The 27487-nt window shown below is 41.1% G+C and overlaps 1 protein-coding gene across 1 annotated transcript; it reads right to left on the bottom strand.

Annotated features, from left to right (window-relative positions):
* On the bottom strand, positions 1 to 27245 carry valopa (vertebrate ancient long opsin a). Its single transcript, XM_061689687.1, has 5 exons — positions 26735 to 27245; positions 22141 to 22351; positions 13536 to 13653; positions 11945 to 12178; positions 1 to 4716 (listed from the first exon to the last, which is right to left on the bottom strand). The coding sequence occupies exons 1-5, from the start codon at positions 27096 to 27098 to the stop codon at positions 4480 to 4482; spliced, it is 1164 nt and encodes a 387-aa protein (XP_061545671.1). The 5' UTR covers positions 27099 to 27245; the 3' UTR covers positions 1 to 4479.
* Between the last annotated feature and the right edge of the window lie 242 nt (positions 27246 to 27487).

The raw sequence follows: 27487 nt of genomic DNA, 5'->3' as shown, positions 1-27487 counted from the left end.
ACAAGACTTGACATTAAATTAGCTATTAGTTAATGTAAGTAGACAGTATGAAATGTAGAAAGAGAGCAGTGTTTGTTAAGTAGTATTTAGCTTTGCTCCCTCTGCCAAGCAAGACTATTTTTGTACCCATGATTCTATACATGTTTGTGTGCTATTGTATTTCCTGGCCATATTTTCAGCATTTTGTTTATGTAAACTTCAGTCAAACTGAGTTTAATTCGGTGCTTCTTTATTTCCCTTGTGCTTGGAGCTAGGATTAAAACATCAGTATTAGTCAAAGTAGAAAGCCATTGTAGTATAATGGTTTATATATAGCAGACGTTTGCGCAGCTGGTGTGATATAAATTACCAATGAATGACCCATAGGCAATGTTTCTGTGATTGATTGGCAACCAGTCCAGTTTGTAGTCCACCATTCCATGGATCCACCAGAACGTGGATCCATGGTTGATCACAATTTAAGAGGGGTGTTTATGGTGTACTGGCTCTTTAGTAGAGTCCCTCATTTCCAATTGGCGCACTGATTATGAATGCGCCTCCTATTAATGTGCACTCGGAGCTACTGTATAATTAAAGCATCCTGCTGAGAACTAACTATCATAATGAGGTAACTGCTAGCATGTCGTAAGTAGCAAGGTTTGAGTTACTTCTCAAATCATCTGAATCCCCCCTGCCCCCATACTGTTGGTGTTTTTATTTGTTTATTTTATTGGTTGTAATCACTCACAGGGAAATTTAACATATCTGTTGTATGTTTTTTTTTTTTAAAATGCTCTCCACACAAAGAACAAGATCACACACTGTCCGAGTGATATTGTCGAGGCACGCAAACAGTGTTGCACCTCTTGCGCTGGGTGAGGTGGGGGCGCTCCTTGCCTTGCTCAACAGTAGTCAAGAAGCAGACTGACATCTGTCTGACAACAAGTCACCATTTTTTTGCCCAGTTTGTCAGGAGTGCTTGGGCCATAACTCTCCGGATTCAAAGGCCAAGTACTTACAGATAAACTACTGCTGAAATGAAATTGTCATTCAAGCACTTTACGCATTCCTGCTCTACTATAATTTATAATGTCACAATAAAAATTCTTATTGAATATGGTTAATATGCCAAAATTACCCCATTGAACAAAACACTTGCACAATTAGCTTTATACTATCTAGTATGTAGTAGTAGTGTTTCCATCATATATATTGCCACCGACAGCCTAGTGTGGGTCGAAATAATTCATTTATAAAAAACAGACACATCCACAGTGATGTCACGCATCATGAGTTTTGACAGGCGCAAGATAATTGCATGAAAGGGCGGATCTTTGGAGAAATATCTCCATCGTGCAGCAGAAGCGACTTGACAATCACATTAGGCCATGCTCTTAAAACTATCCTAATTTATTTTCTATTTTTTATTTCTATACGCCGTAGATATGCAATTGATGCTGATATCAAGTTGAGGGTAATAACACAACAGACACATACGATCTCGTTCTCATAGTGTATGGGTGAAAATCCTAATATATCCTCTATAACTGATAAGTCACAGTTTAGATTCACAATGGTGTGTTCTAATCATAACCATGACAAAGGAACACAATGAATTTGTCACAGATGTACTGACAGAGTTTGTCCTACCTGACTGGTCACATTTACACACAAAGTCAGTATACAACAAACGCCGTACAATTACTTTTAGAGCATTGTGCAACATCTTGTGCAATTGAGAGTACAACAGTGTTGGACATACATCCAAAAATATAAAACAAACATGCAGCACAAAGCCAAGTAAAAATAGAACACTGTTCAATTTACATCTGTGTATGTGTGTATGTGAAGATAACCGATCTGTGCTTATGATCTTATTATTTGCAAGATTAATGTCAATAATATGGATTGAAACATGCTACCATGGAGAGTTTATCATAAAACAACAGCAGAGTGCAGTTCAAATGTACAGTATGTATCAATACATATACAGTATATATATATATATATATATATATATATATGGCCAATACTGTTGTATTGGTACACCAACATGGACTGAAAAGACACAACAGCTACAACATTTATGATCTCAGATGTCATTCATGTTGGAAAAGAGGGCCTGGCTCAAAATCTCTGTCCTTGCATCTCACGAAGGTGTTCGATGGGACTTAGTTGGCACTGTATTTGCCAGTAAAATCTACCACACCAAACTCATCCAAGCAAGTCTTAAGACCTTGCTTGGTGCACAGGGACAGTCATGCTGGAACAGAAAGGGTCTCAAACCTGCAACACAAAGTTAGAAGCATACTGTACATACAGAAGTTTCAGACAATCACATGTGAAACTGTTATCGCCTTAACCCTATACTAATAAGAAATGTAGTGGTGGTTTAATTTGTAATTTAATTTGTGACTTAATTTCCTGCCTGTGTCATGTAATCATGTAATGATGCCAGTACTGTAGTATCTAGTACAGCCAGAGGTAGAGTGCTGTGAAAAAATGTTTGCCCTCTTCTCAAAATCTGACTTTTTTGTATAGTTTCTCCATTGAATAGTTAAGATCATCAAATAAATGAAAACAACAAAGATAACCCAAGTAAACATAAAATTGAGTTTTTAAATGGTCATTTTTTTCATTAGGGGAAAAAAAATATTCAAAGCTCCCTGGTCCTGTGTGAAAATGTAATGGCCCCCTAAACCTAATAGCTGGTTGGGCCACTCTCAGCAACAACTGAAATCAAGCTTTTCTTATAACTAGCAATGTCTTTCACGTCTCTGTGGAGATATTTTGGGCCACTATTCCTTGCAGAATTGTTTTAATTCAGCAACACTGGAGGGATTTCGAGCATTTCAACCCAAGAGCACTTCAGCAAGGTGATGAACTGATGGCCAAACATTTTAATTCAGTATTTTCTGGTGGAGAGTAAAGTTCATGGTTCCATCAATCACAGCAAGTCTCCTGAATTGCCAAGGCAGTCCCAGACCATCACACTACCACCATCATGTTTGACTGTTGGTATAATGTTCTTTTTCTGAAATACTGTATTACATTTACGCCATCTGTGCTGAGACACACACTTTCTAAAAAGTTCAACTTTCGTCTTGTCAGTCAATAGAATATCCTCCCAAAAGTCTTGGGAATCATTCAGATTTATTTATTTATTTTCTTCAATAGTATGACAAGTCTTTATGTTGTTTTTGGTCAGTGGTGATTTTCGCCTTGGAACCGTCATGGATACCATTTTCGTTCAGTCTATTCCTTATTGTTGAGTGGGGGGAAAAAAATAAGAATTTGAGAAGGCAAATAATTTTTCATAGTGCTGTAGGTCTTTGATGAGCAGTTTTCTGCCTGTTTGTTGTTCATTCTGATTAAATAGTAGTCAGGATTATGTGTGTTACCCAATAACTTCTGTGCGAGTCCATTACAGTGGGTGGTAAATCAGCAGTTATCAGCTATGCTCATGCTCGCTGGCGAAATAACCCTTGCTTCCAAAGTACAGTACAGTGTAGTCTTATTCGTCATCTCAGCGTCATTTGTTTTATTCACCAGGAAAGCCTGGTGATGTTTGCACACAGCTCATGTTGCTGACTTTTCTCGCAAAATTCAACCAAACATAGAATTGCCCGAAATGGCTTGGTGCAATACGATACATTAAAATGCAAGGGAAACTTATTGAACCTTTGAGTTCTTCATAAATTAAGATGTGTGTCGATCAATTCTACTGAGCATGGTGTTTATTGTGTGCATCTTCATGTGCTTGTTTATCCCATTTTAACTGCATGAATGTATTGCTCTGTATCTCAGCAGTCCAGTCAATTGGGACCTCTCCCATTGACCATGCAGTATGGATGAAAGCACTGCCCATCACTCGTCTACACAGTATGAACAAAAACAAAAAGAATACAAATTCAGACGGGGGTTTCCAACTTTTTGACGGGTGGATTTGACTGAAGATGTGCTGCCAAAGCAAAGCACTGAAACAGCATAGTAAAACAATGCTTCCTCTGCAGGCTTCGTCTCGGTCCTTGAAAGACAAAGGCAATAGAGTAGATGAAAGGCTGAATTTTGGTATTTGAAAATTACTGACTAGCCCTCGACCAACGTATGCCGTGATTTGCCAGAAGTTTCTATTCTCATGGCGATACCGTATGAAAGTCTATCAAGTCTGTTAAAGTACGGGTCGTATTTTGTGACACACTAGAAGTTGTGCAAGTGTGGTCAAGAGAACAACAAAGGTAGCCGCCAGCAGAAACAAATGTAAGACAAGCTTGTATTTACGAAGTATCAAATGGGTAAGTTGTGTGCATTTGCACTCCATTGTATGAAAAGAGCTTACAAATAAAGTTTGATTGATTGATTGATTGATTGGATTGATATTTTGAGCCTACCCTCTCCTCACAATAAGAGAAAATGACAAAGTCCAAAGCTACAATATGGCAAAAGGGTTTGGGACAGGAAATACATGTTGGAGTAGAGCTGCAGCGAGTAGCTTTGCTTTTAGATCGGACACACTTTGTTCTCTGGGATGGGGCGCTGAGCAAAGGAGCCACAGTCAGTCTGAGAATCTTCAGACCTGGGCGATCCTGTACCACCGATGGGGATACGGGCCGCGATGGCAGCCATTTCTCCTGTTTGACTGTCGGCAGTGGTTCCTGGTCGCTCTGATGTCTGGTTCATATTGCTTTCCGGCATGGCCACAATGCCGGTGAAGAGCTGGATGATGCACTTCCTGAACTAAACACAAATCAAAAGCAACACAAGTCATCATTAAACACATCCTTATATGTTATACAGTATGTACTGTATACAGTACATACTGTTACACAGTATGTACTGTATACTTAAGACAAATGTATGACAAAACCTTAACTGACTTCAAAATATGACTTGATGCTGTCCTTAAATTTAACCAGATATAGCCTGTTTGAAATCGTACGTACTTCTAGATGCCTCTCATTCTAATACCTAGTTTTTTTTCTAATTGCCATCATTGTGAGGATGCACCTACAATAGTTCATCAAAAAACAGAAAAAACAAAAACAATGAGTACTAACATTATTTGGAGGTTTTTTTTCTTCTTTTTTTTCCCATTTACTGGCATCCATACACTGCCTGCACCGTCACTACATTCTGTATGGCCCCCTCTTACTCCTAGTTATTTTACGATATGTAACACAACAACAAAATATGAAATGACCTCACTCCAGATATAGTAGATTCTCTTTTGAGAATATAGCAGTGTGGAAATTTTTTCACATTGGTACGTTCTCTTTCGGGACAGAAATTTCTAGTCTTTTTAAACTGAAAACACAGGTTTTAAAACGTGTCATTTCGCATCTCGCAGTAATCATAATATTAATCAACCACGATACTGAAAGATTGATCTACAAATTATGTTTTATCTTGTCACTTTTTCCTTGACCTTTTAATGAGTTCATCCTTGTGTAGAACCTCCTCATTGTGTCAAATGTAATAAAAACAAAAATGCTGACATGAATTCCAAAAATATCACACTGGTGAAAATAGGGCAGTTGTGAGGTCACAATGGGCTTTATGTCATGGTCTGTTTTGGTTTGGGTTGTGTTTAGTTTTGTTCCTTGTTTTCCTGTGTTTCATGTTGGTCGTGTGCTCATTTGGTTGTTGTGTCCACCTGTTCTAGTCAACCTTCTGCCTTGTGTCGACCAATCAGCTCCCTCCGCCCACTCGTGTCTTGTCCAGGTGTTCCTCATTGTCTCGTCAATCTGTTTGTATTTAGTTCTCTGGTTTCTTTCAGTTCTTGTCAGCTCATTGTAGTATGTCATTTTCAGGTGTCTCTGTCTTTGCCATGTCTTACTTACCAGTCATGTTTTGCTTCCAGTTTTAAGTTTTTTCAAGTGTTTCTTTGTTACTTTGGTTATCTGTTGTGCGACTTTGTTTAGTTTGCTTTTTCCATGTTTGTTGTTTGCCTTTTTTGGGGAATAAAATATAATTTTTTGAGACTCCTGCCTTGCCTCCCTATTTCCCTGTACTTGGGTCCTCCACGTTTTTGTTTTGTCTTCCTCGCCTTCGACAACCCCATCCGTGACACTTTAACTTTGAAGGACTGAAATTTGACAAGCAGAACAACTTCAAAACTGATTTTAATACATTTAAGAGAGGCAATTTGACTATGTACCAAGAATGACAGATCAGGGGAAAACTGCACTGCACTGAGCTATAAAAACATCTGGACCACAAGGTCTGTGCAATCACACTTAGTATAACCACTTTTTTCACCTTATTGAAAAGAGAAATAGCTTTTGCTGTATCTCGGAGTTGGTCTTACGATACTACATAACCACTTGTCTTCAAATGCAGGTAATTAACCTTAAAGACTATTGTATTTGCAAGTAAAACAGTGTTTCAGGCTTATATTTTAATGTTGTTGTATACCACAATTGAGTGGAATCATCAACTTCTTTATTAAGGTTAAAGCTACACTACTACTACACTATTACACATCTAAAGCTGTAGCTACAATCCAAATTCCTTAAATCTCAATCTTAAACCCCTTTCACACTACCAATCTAAGACGGCTGTTTCCCTGCTCATTGTCCTGTGAGTGTGTGTAAGGTACTGAAATAAAATGGCCAGTGGATTTCTACCCACAAATTTGCTGGCAGAGGTGGATAGCCGGACAGCCAGAGTGTGAAGTTGAAGACCGTAGACCCACTTCCCACGGCCGTTTGTGTTAAACGCAACTGACGTGGTCCCAGAATCTGGCACTGACATTACCATGCATGTAATTATCTGAATGCGCAAGGCCGCGACCGTTGTGTGAATGTGCACAACAGACACGCAAATGTTCCATTTCAGGGATTTATACATAAATATAAATATATAATTATAGTAGCAAGAAATTCAGCCCCATGGGGGGCACTAGCCAGTGCAAACTGTAGGCCGGTCCCAGGCCCGGATAAATGCAGAGAGTTGTGTCAGGAAGGGCATCCGACTTAAAACCTTGCCAAACAAATGTGAGCGTTAATCCAAAGAATTCCATACTAGATCAGTCATGGTTATCAACATCTGCCACCAGCGCCGTTAACCTACAGGGGTCCAGTGGAAATTCAGCTACTGTGGGTCGAAGATGAAGCAGAAGGTGGAAAGCGGGTTCTTTGGCAGAAAGAGAAGAGGAAAGCATAGTCTTTGGAACTTTGGAAGTTGAAAATATGACAGGAAAACCTCGGGAGTTAGTTGACATGATAATTAGGAGGAAGGTTTATATATTGTGTGTCCAGGAGACCAGGTGGAAAGGCCGTATGGCTAGAAGTTTAGGGGCAGGGTTAAAATTATTTTACCATGGTGTGGATGGGAAAATAAGTTATTTTAAAGGAAGAGTTAGCTAAGAATTTCTTGGAGGTTAAAAGAGTGACTGATGGAGTGATGAGGCTGAAACTTGAAATTGAGGGCGTTATGTATAATTTAATTAATGGGTTGCCCCACAAGTAGGATGTGACCTAGAGATGTAAGAGAAATTCTGGAAGGAGCTAGACAAAGTAGTTCTGAGCATCCCAGACAGAGAGAGAGTTGTGATTGGTGCAGATTATAAAGGACATGTTGGTGAAGGAAACTGGGGTGATGAAGAAGTGATGGGTAAATTCGGCATCCGGAAAACGAACTTGGAGGGACAGATGGTGGTAGACCTTGCAAAAATGATGGAAATGGCTCTAGTGAACACTTTCTTCCAGAAGAGGCAGGAACATAGGGTGCCCTACCAGAGTGGAGGTAGACACACACAGGTGGATTACATCTTGTACAGATGATGTAATCTGAAGGAGGTTACTGACTGTAAGGTAGTGGTAGGGGAGAGTGTGGCTAGACAGCATAGGATGGTGGTGTGTAAAATAAATCTGGTGGTGGGAGGAAGATGAAGAAGAAAAAGGCAGAGTAGAGAACCATGTGGTGGAAGCTGAGAAAGGAAGAGTGTTGTGCATCTTTTCGGGAAGAGGTGAGACAAGCTCTTGGTAGACAGGAGGAACTTCCAGAAGACTGAACCACTACAGCCGAGGTGATCGGAGAGACAAGCAGAGAAGTACTTTGTGTATATTCTGGTAGGGAAGGGGAAAAGGGGATTTTGTGGTGGAACCTTAAAGTACAGGAAATCATACAAGGGAAGAGGTTAGCCAAGAAGAAGTGGGACACAGAGGACTGAGGAGAGGAGAAAGGAATACATGGACATGCAACGAAAGGCGAAGGTAGAGGTAGCAAAGAGCACAAGAAGAAGCATATGATGACATGTATGCCAGGTTGGATACTAAACAAGGAGAAAAAGATCTATACAGGTTGGCCAGAGAGAGGTATAGAGATGGGAAGGATATGGATTAGGTTAGGGTGATTAAGGATAGAAATGGAAACGTGTTGACTGGTGCCAGTAGTGTGCTGGAAGATGGAAAAATACTTTGAGGAGTTGATGAATGAGGAAAATGAGAGAGAAGGTGGAAAGGAACTAAAGAGGAGGCTGAAAAAGGATGACAAATGGAAAGGCAGTTGTTCCTGATGACATTCCATGCAGGTATGGAAGCATCTAGAAGAGGTGCTGTGGAGTTTTTGAGCAGCTTGTTCAGCAGAATTCTAGCAGGTGAGAAGATGCCTGAGGAACAGAGGAAAAATGTGCTGGAGCCCGTTTTTAAGAACAAGTGTGATGAGAGCTGTGGGAACTGTAGAGGAATAAAGTTGATGAACCACACAATGAAGTTATGGGAAAGGGTAGTGGAGGCTAGACTCAGGACAGATGTTAGTATTTGCGAGCAACAGTATGGTTTCATGCATAGAAAGAGTGCCACAGATGCATTATTTGGCTTGAGAGTATAGATTGAGTACTACAAAGAAGGTCAGAACAAGCTACACTGTCTCTTTGCAGATCTAGAGAAAGCCTATGATAGGAGAGGAACTGTGGTACTACTGCATGGGGAAATCTGGAGAGGTAGAGAAGTGTGTTTGAATTGTACAGGACATGTACGAGGGCAGCAGAACAGTGGTGAGGTGTGCTCTTGGTGTGAGAGAGGAATTTTAGGCGTAGGTGGGACTGCATCAGGGATCAGTCCTGAATCCCTTCCTGTTTGCAGTGATGGTGGCTAGCCTGACAGATGAGGTTAGACTGGAATCCCTGTGGACCATGGTGTTCACTTGATGATGAGGACTTGCCGGAAGGGCCGGTGACCGGGATGTGGAGGATCCGAGAGGATTTTGCACGCTCTTGTCTTAGTTCTGGCAGTGTGCAAGTCCTCAAGGGTGGGTAGGGGGGTACCGACAATTCTTTCAGCAGTTTTGATTGTCCGTTGCAGTCGGAGTTTGTCCTTTTTTTGTAGCAGCACCGAACCAGACTGTGATGGAAGAACACAGGACTGATTCGATGACCGCTGTGTAGAACTGCCTCAGCAGCTCCTGTGGCAGGCCGTGCTTTCTCAGAAGCCGCAGGTAGTACATCCTCTGATGGGCCTTTTTGAGGACGGAGTTAATGTTGGTCACCCACTTCAGGTCCTGAGAGAGTTTAATTCCCAGGAACTTGAAGGTCTTGACGGTTGACACAAGCTTGGGGGGATCGTCGCTTGTAATTGGTCAGCGATTGGAATGCATACCAGACTGATTTAGAGTCGTTAGCGCTAAACTGTTTTTCCAACTTTGCTGCATAGTTCCTCTTTGCAGTGTTAATTTCTTTAGTCAGTAGGTTCCTAGCGTGATTATACACGGCCCTGTGCCCGCTCTGATATGCGTCCTCCTTAGCTTGGCGAAGCTGCTTAAATTTGGCAGTGAACCACAGCTTGTTGTTGTTGAAGGTGCGAAATGACTTTGTTGGTACACACACATCTTCACAGAAACTGATATAGGATGTGACAGTGTTCGTATATTCATCCAGGCTGCCAGCTGAATTTTCAAAGACACTCCAGTCTGTGCAGTCGAAACAGCTATGAAGTTCTATCTTTGATTCATTGGTCCACTTTTTAACTGTTTTCACTGTAGGCTTCGCGCATTTAAGTTCTTGCATGTACGTCGGTATTAAGGGAATTAAGCAGTGACCAGACGAGACCAGGGCTGCACGAGGTATCACACGGTATGCGTTATTTAGCGTGGTATAGCAGTGGTCTAAAATGTTATTTTCCCTGGTAGGACAGACTGTCGTGGGTGTGTGTTCCGGGTTTTGTCTTCCCCCCCTGTTTCACACACACCTGCTCCTGTGAGCAACTTCACCACCTGTGCCTCGTTCACCCTAATTACCTATTGTATTTAACCTCGTGTCTCATTCCCTCTCGTTGCCAGTTCGTTGTACCTTGTCGTCGCGTTCCAGCATTCCTTGTTTCCACGTCACAGACTCACAGTAAGATTTGACCCTGTTCCGATTATCGACCTTGCCTCTTTGCTTCATGTTTTTGGATACTGTTACCTTTCTTGGATTGCCTGCCTGTGTACCGACCTATGCCCGTCTATTAAACCTCTCTTTTTGGAAACTGTCCATTTGTTTTGGAGTTGTGCATTTTTGGGTCCTATCCTCTGTTCCGTTCATGACACAGTCAATGTGCTACTTGTATTTAGGGAGTTCATGGTTGAGTTTAGCTTTGTTAAAGTCCCTGAGAATAATGAGGTCTTGTTTGGCGAGCGTTAGCAGTGCGGCGTTCGTTTTAGCTTGAGGCGGAATATAGGCGCCAGCAAGAATGAACGATGCAAACTCACGCGGCGAGTAGAATGGCTTACAGTTCAAAAACAGCGACTCCAAATGCGGGCTGCAGTGTGTGCTGAGCTCCGTGACGTCCGTACAAAATTTTTCGTTGATCTAGAAGCATATCCCCCCGCTTTTTGTTCAAATTATTCTCCCCACCGCTCACAACATCCCGAGTCGAGGTCAGCAGCGCCCCATCCGCACTATACACAGTGTTGATGGTGCACTGCTTCCCCCTCCTGAGACGCCGGATGGTGGACCAGAATTTCTTCGAAGCCGTCCGGAAGTCTTTCTCCATGGCCTCGCAGAACTCCTCCCATGCTTGAGTTTTTGCTTCAGCGACCACCAAAGCTGCATTCCGCTTGGCCAGCCGGTACCCATCAGCTCCCTCAGGAGTCCCACAGGCCAAAAAGGCCCCATATGACTCCTTCTTCAGCTTAACGGCATCCCTCACCGTTGGTGTCCACCAACGGTTTCGGGGCTTGCCGCCACGACAGACACCAACCACCTTACGGCCACAGCTCCGGTCGGCCGCCTCAGCAATGGAGGCGCGGAACATGGTTCACTCAGACTCGATGTCCGGCCACCAGGCGCTCACCTTCAAGGCCCACCTCCAGGTCTGGCTCCAGAGGGGGGCCCCGGTGACCCGCGTCCGGGCAAGGGAAACCTGAGTCAATTTTTTGTCATCATCATAAGGGGTCTTTGAGCCGTGCTTTGTCTGGTCCCTCACCTAGGACCTGTTTGCCATGGGTGAATCTGCCAGTGGCATAAAGTAACAGACAACTTAGCTCATTGTGACACACAAACTCCTCCACCACGATAACGTGACGGCTCAAGGAGGGGTATAACATTTAGGTATACATAATATTAGGGGAAAACCTCATGGTGTCATCAAGACCTCGAGTTTCTGATCATTTCAGATGATCACATGAGAAGTCTATTGCTTGCTGTCTTGAAAAAACAAAATACAGAGACCAAAACATCACCAGCCTCCAAAGAGTGTTTCTTGCATTATATTTCAAATGATCAAATGACCAACAAATTATCACACAAGGATAAGTAGAAGAAAATGGATAGATAGATTTACGGACTCTAGTATAGATAGATTGATGGACTCTAGTATAGTATAGTATAGTATAGTACAGTATAGTAAAGTATAGTAAAGGCACCTTAGCAATGGCTTCTTTTATTAAACTTCTTCCAGTCAATTTGTTTCTTTTATACAAACTACACTCTGTAAATATTTGTTCAATCACTTATATTGAGCCAAATAGTGTGTGGAAATGTTACCTGTCTGTTCATGAACACGTAGATGATTGGGTTATACACCGCAGCTGTCTTAGAGAAGAAGGCAGGGATGGAAGCCAACCTCGCATCCAGTTCAATGCTTGGATGAATTGTAACCAATATAGCAAAGACTGCATATGGTGTCCATGCCACCATGAACGCTATAATCATGACTACGACCATACGGGTCACCTGACGCTCCGGTTTCCTGGCAGTGGCCAGACGACCATGGGACACCTAGAAGGGGGAAAAAAAAAGGTTGTTGATTTTATTTGGATTTTAGCTATTGCTGATAGGATTTTGACAAGTCAAAATAAAGTGTACTTGAAAGCCAGTTTTAAGTACACTATTGCATTTACATTATGATAAGGTCAGACAAATCAGTATGTTTGGTCTTATCCTCAACAGGTCATGAAACAAAAGACCGACGAAGTTTTCGGATGTCAGTTCCCTTGTGCATCTGTGATGGGCCCAATAATGCAACAAAAAGAAATGGCACACATTCCATACGTACAGAATACGTACATTAAGAATACAATACCAATTTGTCGCCTCACGTTACAATGACATTACTATGATTCTTGACATGTGCCCAATAGTATATGTGTGGAATATTTATGTTTTAAATATCATTGATGTTGAAAAACTTATGGTTAAATTTAATTTTAAAGACAAAGTTATAGTTTCATATCATGAAAGAAAGGCATCATTATTATTATAATATTGCCATCTATCCATTTTCTATAGCACTCATATTAAGATCGCGGGTGAACTGGATCCTGTTTCAGCTGACCTTGGATGAGAGGCGGGGCACACTCTGGACTGGTAGCCAGCCAATCACAAGGCACATACAGACAAACAACCATTCATACTCACTTTTATACACATTTATACCAAAGGCAGACCGATCGATCGATATTTTATTCACAAATTATAAAAATACTATACAGAATGGTATTATAATACAGCATGTACAATTATAATTACAACATAATAATAATTCACTATTCAATATTCAATTAACCAAACATGCATGAGTTTCAGAATGTGGCAGGAGCCAGCGCACCTGCAGGAAAACCCACACAATCACAGGGACAACGCAAATTCCACACAGGAAGGCAGGAGCTGAGATTCGAACCCAGGACCCCAGAACTGTGATCCAGGTGTGCTGCCATTATGATATATTTTAAGAAATTAAAAAAAAATGGTATTTTCTGGGAATTAAGGTTTAAAACTTGATTTGAAGTTTTTTTTTTATGGCCATTTCCTTCGTATATTCCGTTGTAGTCACCAGACAACTGCAGGGCACATATACAGTAGAGACAGACAACCACTCACTATCACATTCACACCGTCACTGAGTGCGAACTGAACCCACACTGCCTGCACCTAAGTCAGGTGAATGTACCACCACACTATCAATGAGTACTAATTAACATAGCATTTAAAAGTGTGAATTGGAACTTGTTGGAACCCTTGGCTCTCAAATTGCACAGGTAGAAGGAGGGTAGTTTAACCCTCTGCGTTAACCCTTTTGTGGTGAATAATAATTTTTTAAAATGCACTCCCCAAGTGCATTAGACACAGCACTGACCTTCCGGAGCTTCTTCAGGAGCTTTCCATAGCAGAAGAAGATAAGTCCAAGAGGCAGAATGAAACAAGTGGAGAAGAAAGTGATGATGTAGCTGTGGTCAGTGATGTCGGATGAATACCTGGTAGACACACAACCATATCGTGTTTAGTTCCACACAAGAAAGAAAAATACAATTTCAAAAAAAGCAGTGTCGTAAAATTCCCATTAGCGACTAAATATATTTTGAAGAAGGTTCTTGTACGTGTTACCCCAGATATAGTCATATGTTGTATAATTTACTTTGCAGAGTGTGTAATGTTGTAGCATTAATAATGTAAAATGTTCTTTCGCCAAGAATTCCAATTCATATTGCCATCCTAGAACACACATTCACAGTTACTGTAACTCTATGGCCCAATATTACATCCAAACTGTTTTTCTTTTTCTAAACGCTATCTCCACTTTATTTATTTCCATTTTAATACTTATACAGCACACCTCAGCAAAGTACAGCCCGCAGGCCACATCCAGCCCGTCCACAATCTCTGATGAGCCTTTTCAGTCTTTATGAAGTCAAAGATAAAATGTAAATTGAGGTGTTTTTATTTTAAAAGTGGATGTCATGGTCTGTGTTCTAGTTTCGATTATATTTAGTTTTGTTTCATGTGATCCTGAATCCCATGTTGTTCATGTCTCGTGTGCTCATTTGGTTGTGTCCACCTGTTTTCGTCAACCTTGTGTCGACCAATCAGCTCTCACTAGCCACTCGTGTCTTGTCTAGGTGTTCCTTGTTTCTCATCAATTTCTTTGTATTTAGTTCCGTTTTTTATTTTTTTTTCAGTTCTTGTCGGTTCAATGTCATATGTCGAAGTCGTTGGTTATTCCACTCGGGTATATAACTAGTCATGTCTTGCTTTGGGTTTCTTTGTGTTTCTTTGTTACTTTGATCATTAGTTTTGGGACTTTTGTTTAGTTAGATTTTTCCACATGACTGATTTGCCTGTTGTTGTTTTTTTTTTTTTTTTTTTTTTTTTTAAATAAATCAATTTTGTACTTCCTGCACTCCTGCCTGGCCTCCCTGCTTCACTCCACTTGGGTCCTCCACTTCCTTGCCTCCAAAACCCTGACAGTGGAGTTTCTATTTTGATGTGCAAGTGTCAGCAGTGCAAGTGAACAAAAGCAATGACTTGACCTCTTTTTTGCCAAGTTAGCGATATTGTCATATCTGACCATTCTAGTAATTATTTGTTTTTAATTGTATTATTTTTTTTAAGCGAATAGCAACCATGTCAACTATAGTCCTGCATGGTGGAGGGGATAGTGGAATTTGCCCTGGTAATGATTTGGGAGTCCCAAGTAAGAAGAACTAATATGAGTTAGTGGTTTGTGCTCAAAATGTCAGCACACACACACACAAAAATGGACACTGTAGATGTCTGTGGATGTTTATTATATTGTGATGTAATGTGAATATGGTGTAGTGATGCATTTGCCTGACCTGTGCAGGCAACGTGGGTTCAGTTCCCACTCAGTGACGGTGTGAATGTTTGTGTGAGTGGATGACCATGTCTATATGTGCCCTGCGGCTGACTGGCAACCAGTTCACGGTGTAGTCTGCCTTTCGCCTGAACTCAGCTAGGATAGGCTCCAACACACCACGACCCTGAACAGGAGAAGCGGTATTGAGGATGGATGTTCATATGTGGTGAATGTGACTGACTGTAATTTTGTAAACATTTTTATTTGAAAATGTTTATTTCCTAATTATAACTACATCAACCATAGCTACACCAGTAACATCTTATTAAAACAGTACAATTTACTGCTTTATAACAAGACATTCAATTCATATTTTTAACAAAAGCGAGGTTGGCATGTTAGTGTGGTCCTCGACAACCACTCCACTTTGAAAAATTAACTGCCCACCCTGTTGATCCAGTTTTTACAGTTACAAAATTATTTTCAAAAATATTTTTTTGTGTGTGTCATCAAGAAAAATTAAGAATGTCAGTACATTTATCGTTGATGTACAACTTAAACATTTTCCATCCCAAGACAGACCCTTGTTATATTTGGACACATTCTTTTGTATTTTTATATTTTTTTTATATGAATGTATGTTTTTTATATGTATGTATATGTATTTTTTTTATTTTTATATATTTTTCATTCAACTAAATACCATTCCTCCATTGACATTCATTCATTTTTAACCATATTTCAAGACCATGAAGAATTGTTACCCATCTTACAAATTCTGCCTGGGTAATCAAACATAGGAACACAAATGGGTGATTTCTCATTTACTAAATAAAAGTAGGGCTGTGAATTTCAAAATAAGAGCAAGTAAATAAAAATAAAGTGTTACATGTTCAAATGAAGTGCTTAACTTCAGAATCATTATTTGAAAAAACTAACAAAATACTAATAATACTTGTAGTATAATAATAATACAATACTGTATATTATCCGGCGGCACGGTGGCCGACTGGTTAGAGCGTCAGCCTCACAGTTCTGAGGACCCAGGTTTAATCCCCTCGCCTGTGTGTTCAATCCCCCCGCCTGTGTGGAGTTTGCATGTTCTCCCCGTGCCTGCGTGGGTTTTCTCCGGGCACTCCGGTTTCCTCCCACATCCCAAAAACATGCATTCATTGGAGACTCTAAATTGCCCGTAGGCGTGAATGTGAGTGCGAATGTTGTTTGTTTGTATGTGCCCTGCGATTGGCTGGCAACCAGTTCAGGGTGTACCCCGCCTCCTGCCCGATGACAGCTGGGATAGGCTCCAGCACGCCCGCGACCCTAGTGAGGAGAAGTGGCTCAGAAAATGGATGGATGGATGGATGGATGTATATTATCCTAATCTTTACACAGTGGGGTAACTTTGGCAATTGTCATTTCGGGGCTACAGTGCGCTCACTCATTCTCTCTCTCTCTCTCTCTCTCTCTCTCTCTCTCAGTCTGCCAATGTACCACAAAGTCAACCAATCGGAAGTCAGACAGGGCAAATTTTGATTAGCTGTTTACTATCCATTCATAATAGCTAAGAGGTGGGAAGAACATGAGCAATATCTTTTTTTTAATGCTTTATTAAGAAAGCACGAAAAAAAACAAATAGGGCTCGGGAACATACTTGGGAATGTGTCGCCACACCGCGTTGCATTTTCGACGTATCGCCCCTTATTGGATCTGTTTATCTAAGATCGATTCAAAACCGTGATGATATACAGTACAGCATCACTCCCTCTCGACTGATAAAAATGAATTATGCAAATTTGCAACAGACGTAAGGAGAGGGGGACATGTCTAACCAGACTCCAGATTGATTTGTATAATGAGAGGAACCACCAGGTGTGCGTGCTTGCATGTGTCCGTGCATGCCTGCGTGCCGGGTAATTCTACTCATTTATATGGAGTCTGGTATATCACACATACTGTGCTGAGCTTCCCATTAATGATTGCTGTTTCATACTTTAATGTGGTTCAAAAGCAGTTCTTCACCTGTGCAGTAAAACACAGTTTATATGTACACAAATCCAGATAGTTTTCAACTTGACAAGAAATTGATGCGGCTGATGGCTTAAACCCTTGTCAGTGTTTTATGACATGCACTTCAATGCAGCGATTGAACATAATTCAACTGTTCGGCAAGAAATGTTATTTTAGCTCTGTGGTGTGATGCGGTGATATAGGTTCCAGTCACCTGTGACCCAGCACAGGATAAATGGTAGCAAATGGATGGCCAAATGCTCAGAACAGGTCTCTGCTGTTATCCATTGCGCCTTCTCACATATAGTTTGCAGTGCATTTATAGGACCCACTTTTTAAGGCACTGGGACAAGTAGTATAGGATGTGTGAGTTTCACTTTCTTCAATCCATTATTATTATTCACGATTTTGGTGAATTTGATCAGGGCACACAGGCTCACAGATTCATAGATTTGCGGACATGTGTGGTGGATGTCTGATGCGTTCCATTCATAAATATGTGAACAGCGGCCATAAAACCCTCTGAATCATAGAATATATCAATTCATTGAATGCATTATTATTATTACCATCATTATTATATTTTTTAATCATCCCACTGGCCAGTACGCAGCTGTAGGGGGGCACACAAACGTTCAGGGGTGTGGATAGAGACATGAGTTACGCGGACATATTTAACTCAAAAGCGGTTATCAGCAGCTCATTCTCGATTTAATAAGTTTACCCGCTCACGTTATCTGTCGCACACTGGTCAAGAGCAGCGACAATGCTCCAGTCACATATGGCTCGCCGTGTCCTGTTCCCCGCAGAAATGTCCCCATGCGAGACTGTCACGGCACCACATTTAAAGGGAATGTGAAGAGCCGCTTTGATTGGTGGCAAATGAAGTCAGATGTGTTAACGCCCACGATGGTACAGAGTGCTCTTTATTTAATATGTTGTCTTGGGCCTGTGCAGGATTATGAAAATCCACTCTAATAAGCCTCCGCGCAGATTTACACCGCCCGCCACACCAGATTTACAAATGTTTGGACCAAATTAATCTGGTTACTTAGTGATCTTGAGCAAGGCACTGAATGCCCTGACTGCTCAAGGGCTGCAACAATCTGCATTGCCCCCTCACTCTGACATCTTTTCCTTGTTCTGTTACACTTAATTGAAAGTGAGGGACATTTTTTTGTGATGCAATCTCATTCCAGTTGTGATTTAGGGTTGATTCTTACATGAGACTGCGTGATTTCTTTCTCTGACTCTGAATCGCTAGTGTCCCCCTGCTGGCCAAGAAACAAGTAGGCGTTTTAAGAAACTTTTGTATTGCCTTCATTTTTCGAGATGGCTGTCCAACTGTCTCCAATCCACGCTGTAAATTGATATTTTTCAATGTCTTCATCTGTGTGTCTGTCTAAAAAGTAATTTGTAAGAAAATCGGTGGTAATTTGAAAGTAAATGGCTGAATACCAGCAGTTGTTTCGTTTCTTCTTCTTTCTCAAATCAATCTGCAAACCAATTGCTATTTTTCAACGTATGGTTTTAAGCATTTCAAAGCCAACCAGCACTCAATATTAAAATGCACTCAGTGATCATATGAGGACGCACACCTAAATTAGGCTTTTAAAATGGATCCTGACTGTGCATGTAGGAGCATTCTAACATTCAGGCACCAAATGCTATTTTTTCTCACAGAACTCACAGCCAGAGATGAATCGTGTTGTTTTTGTCTATGTCTCCCTAAGGTGAGTTCTTAATTATAGTGGCTTAAAGCTGGGACGTCAAACTCATTCTTGGCGTGGGCCACATTGTTGGTACAGTTTCCCTCAGATGGCCATTATGACCGTGAAACCATGTAAATGTAAAGGATCCTTGTTTGTTCAACTATTATTCAAGTTACTGTAAAGGAGTTTGGTGAAAGAACATTTGAGTACAGATTTGGGCAAGAATTGTGGAAGTTGATCAAAATGATTTGTTTTTTCGATGGCCACTGAAATGATGTGGCGGGTTGTATGTAGCCCCCGGACTGCGAGTTTGACATGCCTGCTATTTGGTTTTATTATATCCAATTGATACCCTTTTCATCTGATAGGATTACAATACAATTTTAGTTTCAACAGTATTTGATTTTATATTTTACCAAATTATTAATTATTGTGGAGGTTTTTTTGTGTTAATGTTGTTTACTTGTTCGACTCTGTGGCATGCATTTTGAGTAACTTCCGTATAAATAAATCATGTGTAACTACTGTATTGATGCACTTATGTGGTGTACTAATCTGTTATTTGTACTGTGTGCTGTGTACATGTGGACCCCAGGAAGATTAGCAAACTGCTAGGGCACAAGCTACGGGGGATGTCGGCAGCGGTCATTGATTTTTTTCACCAAAATTCTTTGCCTACGACACCAAAAATAGTCCATATCCAAAGTAAATTGCCATATGATCGCCAGCACTTGCTGAAATCGCGATCATCCAGGGATTTTGAGATCGTAACTGCGACGGTTGCCGCCAAGCCAACTAAGACAGCTAGCTTTATACAACAAACAGAAGAACAAGCACATCATCAGATTTACTTCAAACTTCACAGAAAACAAGGATGATAGTAAAAGTAAATCACATCAATATCGTTTTCTATTTTGTGCAAATCCTATAAACGTGTGATTTCCGACACCCAAAACACTTTTTGCTGTCAGATTTGCGCTGTAACAACCATGAGGAACTTTGTCAAAACTTCGAATAAAAACTAATGTAACGTAGATAATGTTGATGAAAACTCACCCCATAAGAATCTGAAAAGTATTCCTGTTGACGTCGTTGCCTCCGATCAAATAAGAGGTCGGTGTTCTTTTCGTTGTTGTTGTTGTTCACCTTTCACTTTCACTTTTTGCGGTCAGATTTGTGCGGACACAACCACGAGTTCTTTGGCAATGCGTCTTCATTCAATCGACAACAAACAGTTTCCAAAATTGGCAGTAACAGTTACTAGTACTTAAAATGCACGAGCGGGTAGGTAAGTAGCCATGTGGCTCCTTTGAAACTGGTACCTGTCGTATCCCCACACCCCTAACACTGAGTACTGTATAGTCGTAAGAAGACGCTCCGCATGGAATTATCTGCACGTTTGGCTGATGTCGTTGTGCGGGCCAATGTCATGCTGACTTCAAATTGATCCTGCGCGGGCCGTGAGCTTGTCGTGCCTGGACTTAAGCATCCGGCTAAGACTACATCTGAACAGTGGTTTCCTCGCAGTCTAACACCCAACAACCCCCTATGTGCATTCCTTGATTTAAGCAGCTCCAGTAAATGGTATGACCCAGATGGCACCCTTCAAGGCAAGGTCAGCGTTCACTCCCTCTTGACTTTTACCTACAGACACATTCATGCGGAGCGAATTTATGACTGGCAGCTTTAAGTCTTTTGTTTGTGTTTTGCTGAAACAGCATGCCATCGAAAAAATGTCAGTAGGGTCACTATTACTGTATGTTAATGCGATCTGTAATAACTGTAAATGATGTGCATTTTTTCTACATTATGAAGTATTTTATGCGCATTTCTCGGTATACAGTATGTATTTTGTATGTAAATGAAAAGCAAATTAGAAATAAATGGAGGCTACCGCAATGTATTTAACAGAGCGTCCTTCGATTGTTTATGACATACACATATACAGTATAACCTACACATTCCAAAAGTAAGTTGCTCAGCAAGTGTATTATCCCAATTGCTTTGTCATAACAGCTTTTCTCACTTCTTTATGTAATGTCACTCAAGTCCATTTTGGTAAAATATTTAAAGCACAACATACAAGACTCTTAGCTCTCTCAGCTTGGAAATTAATGGAAGCAATATAACTACATTTATACAAAAACCTAACTGTGTCTTTGAATTGATATTGTACGTTCAAATTAGCGTCAACCTTCTTTGACTCAAATATTTTGACCTCTTAACATCAATCACACTTGTTTTAGCAAAATTACTTTTTTGCCAGTAAAGTAAGCTAAAATATGTCCTTTTAAAAACTGGCATATGACAATTGATGCAAATTTCTGGCACATTATAAGATATCAAGTACTACTACTGCTCATAACAAAAAATCAAACATTCAACTCACGTAGGCTAAAATAGTAGGTACCCTTTCATTAAAAAAAAAAAAGAATAAAGGCCATATTGGTCACAAAGAGAACTTGAAACGAACAAATGACACACTAAATGTATTATGTTTAAAGTACTAAAATGAATTAACTAACGAAAGCAGGAAATTGTTTTTCATTTATGTATTTGTTTGTTTATTTATTTAAGTCCAACAGAATTTAAAAACAAATAATAATAATAATAATAATGATGATGCTGGCCTGGACAACAATGACAGTGCCCTTAACTTAATATTTTGTTTCACAGCCTTTTGAGACACACCCATAGAACAAATCTGTGTCGTGGCAGTAAACACACAACTACTCTATGCTGTAATTCCAATAGCACAAGTGGGATGCATTGACAAATAAATGTTACAGTAATCGCTCGTTTATCGTGGAAGTTCCAGACCATACCTGCAATAGATGAAATCTGCAGATTTTAAAGCTATATGAACCTCCCCAGACTCTTATTGATATTTCCCACACTCCTGTTAACCTCTCTTATGTGTTCACTTACTTACTTACTCTTATAAACACGTTCTATACTCTTAGACACCTTTTCAACTCTTTTAAACATGCTCAGTAGTACTGTACACTATGTAAATTTGTTTCATGATTTTTTTTTTTATTATTTTTTTTTTTTTTTACGTTAATTTTTTTGGCTACGAAGCGATTATTTTATCACACACACAAAAATTACAGCATACACTCGGAATCACACAACATGCCAAATTATGCACGATATGAATATGAAAAAAAAATCCACAATGGACTCAATCCATAATAGGTGAACCACGATATAACGAGTATTATTTTGGTTATTAAATGGTCTCTTTACCCAGTTGTCGGATTGGCTGCTGCCCCCAGAATTCAGTTAAATCAATAATGTACTCTAGGCATCTGGAACCACCGTGCAGCCCTATTTATGAAATACTGTAAGTCAACTTAAATTTTCAGTTACGGTACGTTAAGGTTTAAAGTCATATATACTGTTGTTGAGACATGGACGTTTCTTACCAGTCAGGCTCACAGGTTGTTCCAATCTTGCTGACAGTGTATCTGTTCCAGCCCAGCACTGGAGGGAAGGTCCAAACGAAGGAAAAGATCCAGACGAAGAGCAGACCCGTGACGGCGTGTTTGGCTTGCAGTCGAATGTTACCCAGAGGTCGGCAGATCACGAAGAATCGTTCGAAGGACAGAACGGCCAGAGACCACAGGGCTACAATTCCTGAGGCGAACAGCAGGAGGTCGGTCACGGTGGCCCAGCCGCAGAAGACTAAGGCAGTATATAGGAAAGTCTGGACAGTGACATGCACGTGCAGGCGCCATACTTTTTTACCCTCTCGACTTACAACGCAAGTAACTATTAAAAAAATAATAATAATAATTTTAAAAATACATTTTTAAGGGATATTTTCTACAGAACCCTCAAAATATACTGCATGTATATTTTATCTTAAACACATTATCACCTCGGCCAGTTAGTGAACTTGAAAAGAAATAGGATTATTAAACCAAATCCCTTGTCTGGGAAGAGCAGAACAGCTTACAGGCTGAAAACAAACCATTTTGCCAAAAATCAATTTGCAAAAGGTCAAAAATATGACGTTCATAAATCATGCGACATATTTAACCAATGATGAAGCAATGCGCTCACCTCAAAGTGTGTCCAGACTTTCCTTTATCCAGCTTCGCAGAAGACAACACCATGCCCATTTAAAAGTTCATTTTAATATCTGTGATAATCACCGCTCAGTGTGTCTCATTTGCAATCCAATACAGTAATTCAATTACATAAAAGATTTCCTTAACGTTATAATGTTAAGCGTGTGTGATGGGTGTGATTTCTGCATCTTCCCTCTCTTAACTGAAATTTTGATTCCATTTTGTTATGTTATGCTTTGTAACATATGGAGCTGGGATGGCCTGGTTACAACTCTTACAGTGCAGCTATTTATTATTGTTTGGAACACATCTCGATTCTGTGAAGCCAACGATGTGTAAGTAAGGTACTTATGATAGAAATAGTTAAATGAAGCAGTGGTTGAATTAGGCTACCTCATGATGGACTGAAAAAAAAAAAGCTCCCTTTAATTATGGTAATAACTCGCTCTCACCAAGCGGGTAATTACCTTTCTCTGCACAACCACAGACCCTCAGTGTCTGAGCTTAGTGCAGAGGAAAAAAAGGGAGTGGTGGAAACCAGGATGTTCAATTATGTTTCCCGTGTTAAAAACATGAGCTGATAAAAAGATTCACTAATGAAACTGACACTTTTGTGTCTTTTTTTTTTCTAACCACAAAAGTCAAAATGGTGCACTGATTATAGAAAGACAAACACACACGCATGAACATTAATTTATCTTGTTACCACGGCCTCTTAATCTATTCAATACTGACATTGTGAGCAAAATAATTGGGAAGACTATTCATCCGGCTCATCTTAATCAATTTCTAATTTGTCATTACACGCCAACGCAGGTGACCACAAACAGTGACACAGCCGTCGGCCCCTAAAACGAGACTAGTCACGACTGAATTCTCCAATACTATTGACGTCCATCCATTTTCTGTACCGCTTATCCTCACTTGGATCGCGGGCATCCTGGAGCCTATCCCAGCTACCATCGGGCGGTACACTCTGACCTGGTCGCCAGCCAATCGCAGCTATTGATTACACATAACTATAATACCCCCAGGGCTAATATATTATGTAAGAGTTTTTTTTTTTTTTTTTTTTTTTTTTTTTGGTCATCTTCCAAACACATGACGCCTGATTTACTCAGATCCCAAACAGCGGGCGGTCAATTGCGTTTACACTAACACACGCAATGGTCGAGGCTGCGTTGTGTGTGATTTACTAATCTTTTACTAACATCTCAAATACCGGGCAGTAAACTTCACTCACGCAAAAATATTTGCAGATTTGCACAATCTATTCGCAACGGGTGTAAAAGTGGTAGAGACAGCTGTATTTAAAAAGTGAACTTTCTGCTTCAGGTAGCGCTGATGGTTTTCACTTTGGAACATTTGGGAGTGCACAGCAAGCGCAAAAAGAAAAGTGAAGTGATGGAATTAGAAGTGTTATTGGAAGACAAACAAACTTAGTTAGAGAAAATAATTTTGGTGAAGCCAGCACGGCATAAAAGACATTTTGTTTCCCAGCTGTCTTCGGGCGAGAGGCGGGCTACACCCTGAACTGGTCGCCAGCCCATCGCAGGGCACATTTAAACAAACAACCATTAGCACTCACACCTACGGGCAATTTAGAGTTCAATCAACCTACCACACATGTTTTGGGGGATGTGGGACCAAACCGGCGGCACGGTGGGCGACTGGTTAGAGCGTCAGCCTCACAGTTCACAGTTCTGAGGACCCGGGTTCAATCCCTGGTCCCGCCTGTGTGGAGTTTGCATGTTCTCCCGTGCCTGCGTGGGTTTTCTCCGGGCACTCCGGTTTCCTCCCACATCCCAAAAACATGCATCAATTGGAGACTAAATTGCCCGTAGGTGTGACTGTGAGTGCGAATGGTTGTTTGTTTGTATGTGCCCTGCGATTGGCTGGCAACCAGTTCAGGGTGTACCCCGCCTCCTGCCCGATGACAGCTGGGATAGGCTGCAGCACGCCCGCGACCCTAGTGGGGAGAAGCGGCTCAGAAAATGGATGGATGGGTGGATGGGACCAAACCGGAGTACCTGGAGAAAACCCACGCAGGCACAGGGATAACATGCAAACTCCACACAGGCGGGCCGGGATTTTTACCCGGTCGCCTCTCACTTTGCCTGTGCCTACTCCTCATTTTTATACACAGCGGTGCTGTTTGCACCTTCCTTTCAGACGCGGTATTTAAAGATGTGAAATTAGCCATTACGATTCGTCTCAAATTTGACAAACCACATTGTGCATGCTGAATTTGATATATTTGCATATATTCTTCAGAGAATGCGCAAAATGAACTGAGCACGTTTGTCTACGAAATCTTGGGTGTGCCTGGTTAGTAGATCAGCTTTCACATCACAATTGCGTGAGCGATCACATTTGCGTCTGTTTGTGTAAGCACACACCATTAGCAAATCAGACCCATTGTGTTTTGTGCCACCATTAAAGCTGCCCTTTGTTTCAAAATATCTTATATCTTAATAATGCTGCACTGGCTAAGTAGTCATAATTCCCCAAAGAAAAATGTATCCATGTGTACTAGAAAAATGTACTACAATATTTTTTTTTAAGTGAATTCACGTTTTGGGGATTTCGGAACGTCTATATTGCTCAATACCTTAAGTGTTTCTATATGTACGAGTTAACACGGCACAGTATAATTCTGCTTGGAGGATTTTAGTTTGTAATAGAGGAAACTTACTTTTGCATAATATCCTTACATAATTGCATTAGATTTATCATAGTGTCTGCAGAATATTTTAACATTTGACATTGACAGTAATATTTCCAAACTCTGTAATTAGGAAATCGTTTGATTTATTCATCTGTAACCTGCCGACCATTCATGGTGCCAAGGCAGGATTTTTAACTTTATGACCAAATCCAATCGGGAGCCGTTGGCTGAATCCACTTTTACTGTATTCTGACCTCAGCAGACTCTCACCACAGATCTTGGACCAGTTCGCTGACTTTGTTGAACATAATCTGTGGTCACGGTGCTGGAAACTCACTTGATCAATTGGGCACAGTGATAAACCGCTGAGCGCATGAAATTCTGCGTTTTGGCCACACTGACTTTGTTTCGGGTGCAGTGTTCCATTTGAGGCATATTACAGGAGAGCAGGGACACCAGGACAGGGGAGAATATGCAAACTCCACACAGGCGGGGCCAGGGATTGAACCCCACTCCTCAGAACTGGGAGACAGACGCTCTAACCAGTCGGCCACCGTGCCGCCTAGCTCTCAACCCCCCACCACAAAAAAATAAATTCATCTGTTAAAACAACGCAGGACCCTGGATGTTAGTACATTGTCCAGGCAAGTGTACTCGCGCATATTGATAAGTTTGATTTTAATGTTCAACGGTGACTATCTCGAGTAAAATTGGACATTGGGTGTGTTCCTTAACTCTGATGACTATTTTGACTATCATGAACATTCTTCAACACTCTTGACAGTGAACTGGGTCTGCTGGTCTATTATGGCAAAGAAGGTATGATAAACAGGTGTTATAGATGCAATGATGATGCCAACTTTTGCGTCATGCGGAGCGTATTATTAATCATATTTAAAGGGGTTTGAAGAAAACAATGTTCCAACGCTGACACCTGAAGCTGGAAGTTCACACACAACTAGAGATAGATCAAGTCACTGTGCACGTCTCAAGTCTTAACCTTGACCCAAGTCCGAAGAAAGTCCTGAGTCATTTTGTCTTAGATACAGTAAGTCAAGATACAGGTTATTTCTACCTTATTAATGCAGTCGAAACTGCAGTTTCAGGTCTTCATTAACTTCATCTTGGTTTTGTTTGCTTTGTTGGTTGTTCCCCCCCCCCCCCCCCCCTCCCGCCCCCCACCCCCCAACCTGACAAGCAGATGACAGCATTATTTCACAAAGTCAGTTGTGTGACACAACCATGCAACTGAGTAAAAGTAATAAGACATGCACCTACCGAAAAAAGTGACAGCAAAGCCCTCCACCACACAAGCCCAACGGCCCAGGAAGAAATATCCTCTGGCATTAGTCAGGAAACTTATGAGTCCTCCTGTGAGGGAGACCAGAAAGTCAGCTATGGCCAAATTCACTATGATGTAGTTCAGCGGCTGTCTGAGTTGTTTGAACTTGTATGTGGCAAACATGACGAGGAAGTTTTCGCTCAGAGAAAGGGAGGTGACCACAAACATGAGCAGGGCCAAAATGGTGAAGTTCCACGGCGCGATGTTGTGGATGGGTCCAGTGAACGGGTCATCGATCGGGCTCAGCTCAGCCGCCACAGTGTAGGACACCGCGTTCACGGACAGACTTAAAGCATCCATAGTCCATGACCACAGTGCAGACTACTTGCGTGTTGTCTGTAACGCAGACGGAATCGGGATTTTGCTCATATTGTCAACTTTACGTCAAGTTGCGCGCCGCCACGCTTCGTTTAATCAAGTTTATGCGTTGAGATCCACGCCGTCCAAAATGCATGACAGAGCAGCGAAGAGCGTGAAAACTAGAAGAAAAAGTGAAAGCTGTTTCTATAAAAAGAGCACACACAAAAAAAAAACAAAAAAAAAAGCGTGAGCGCAGAGGAGAGGAGAGCCGCTGCGACGTGCGCGCTGGACTCGACGCCTCACAGGCAGCTCGCGGGGAGCAAGAGCACGAGGAAGCTGCCTCTGGCGTGTTGGAGTCTCTTTTATAGGCTGATGATGATGCTCTTCTG

This window comes from Phycodurus eques, chromosome 11 (assembly GCF_024500275.1).
Source record: "Phycodurus eques isolate BA_2022a chromosome 11, UOR_Pequ_1.1, whole genome shotgun sequence".
Classification (NCBI taxonomy): Eukaryota; Metazoa; Chordata; class Actinopteri; order Syngnathiformes; family Syngnathidae; genus Phycodurus; species Phycodurus eques.
Note: the sequence above shows the minus strand (reverse complement) of the source record. Positions and strands in the feature narration are given on the sequence as shown.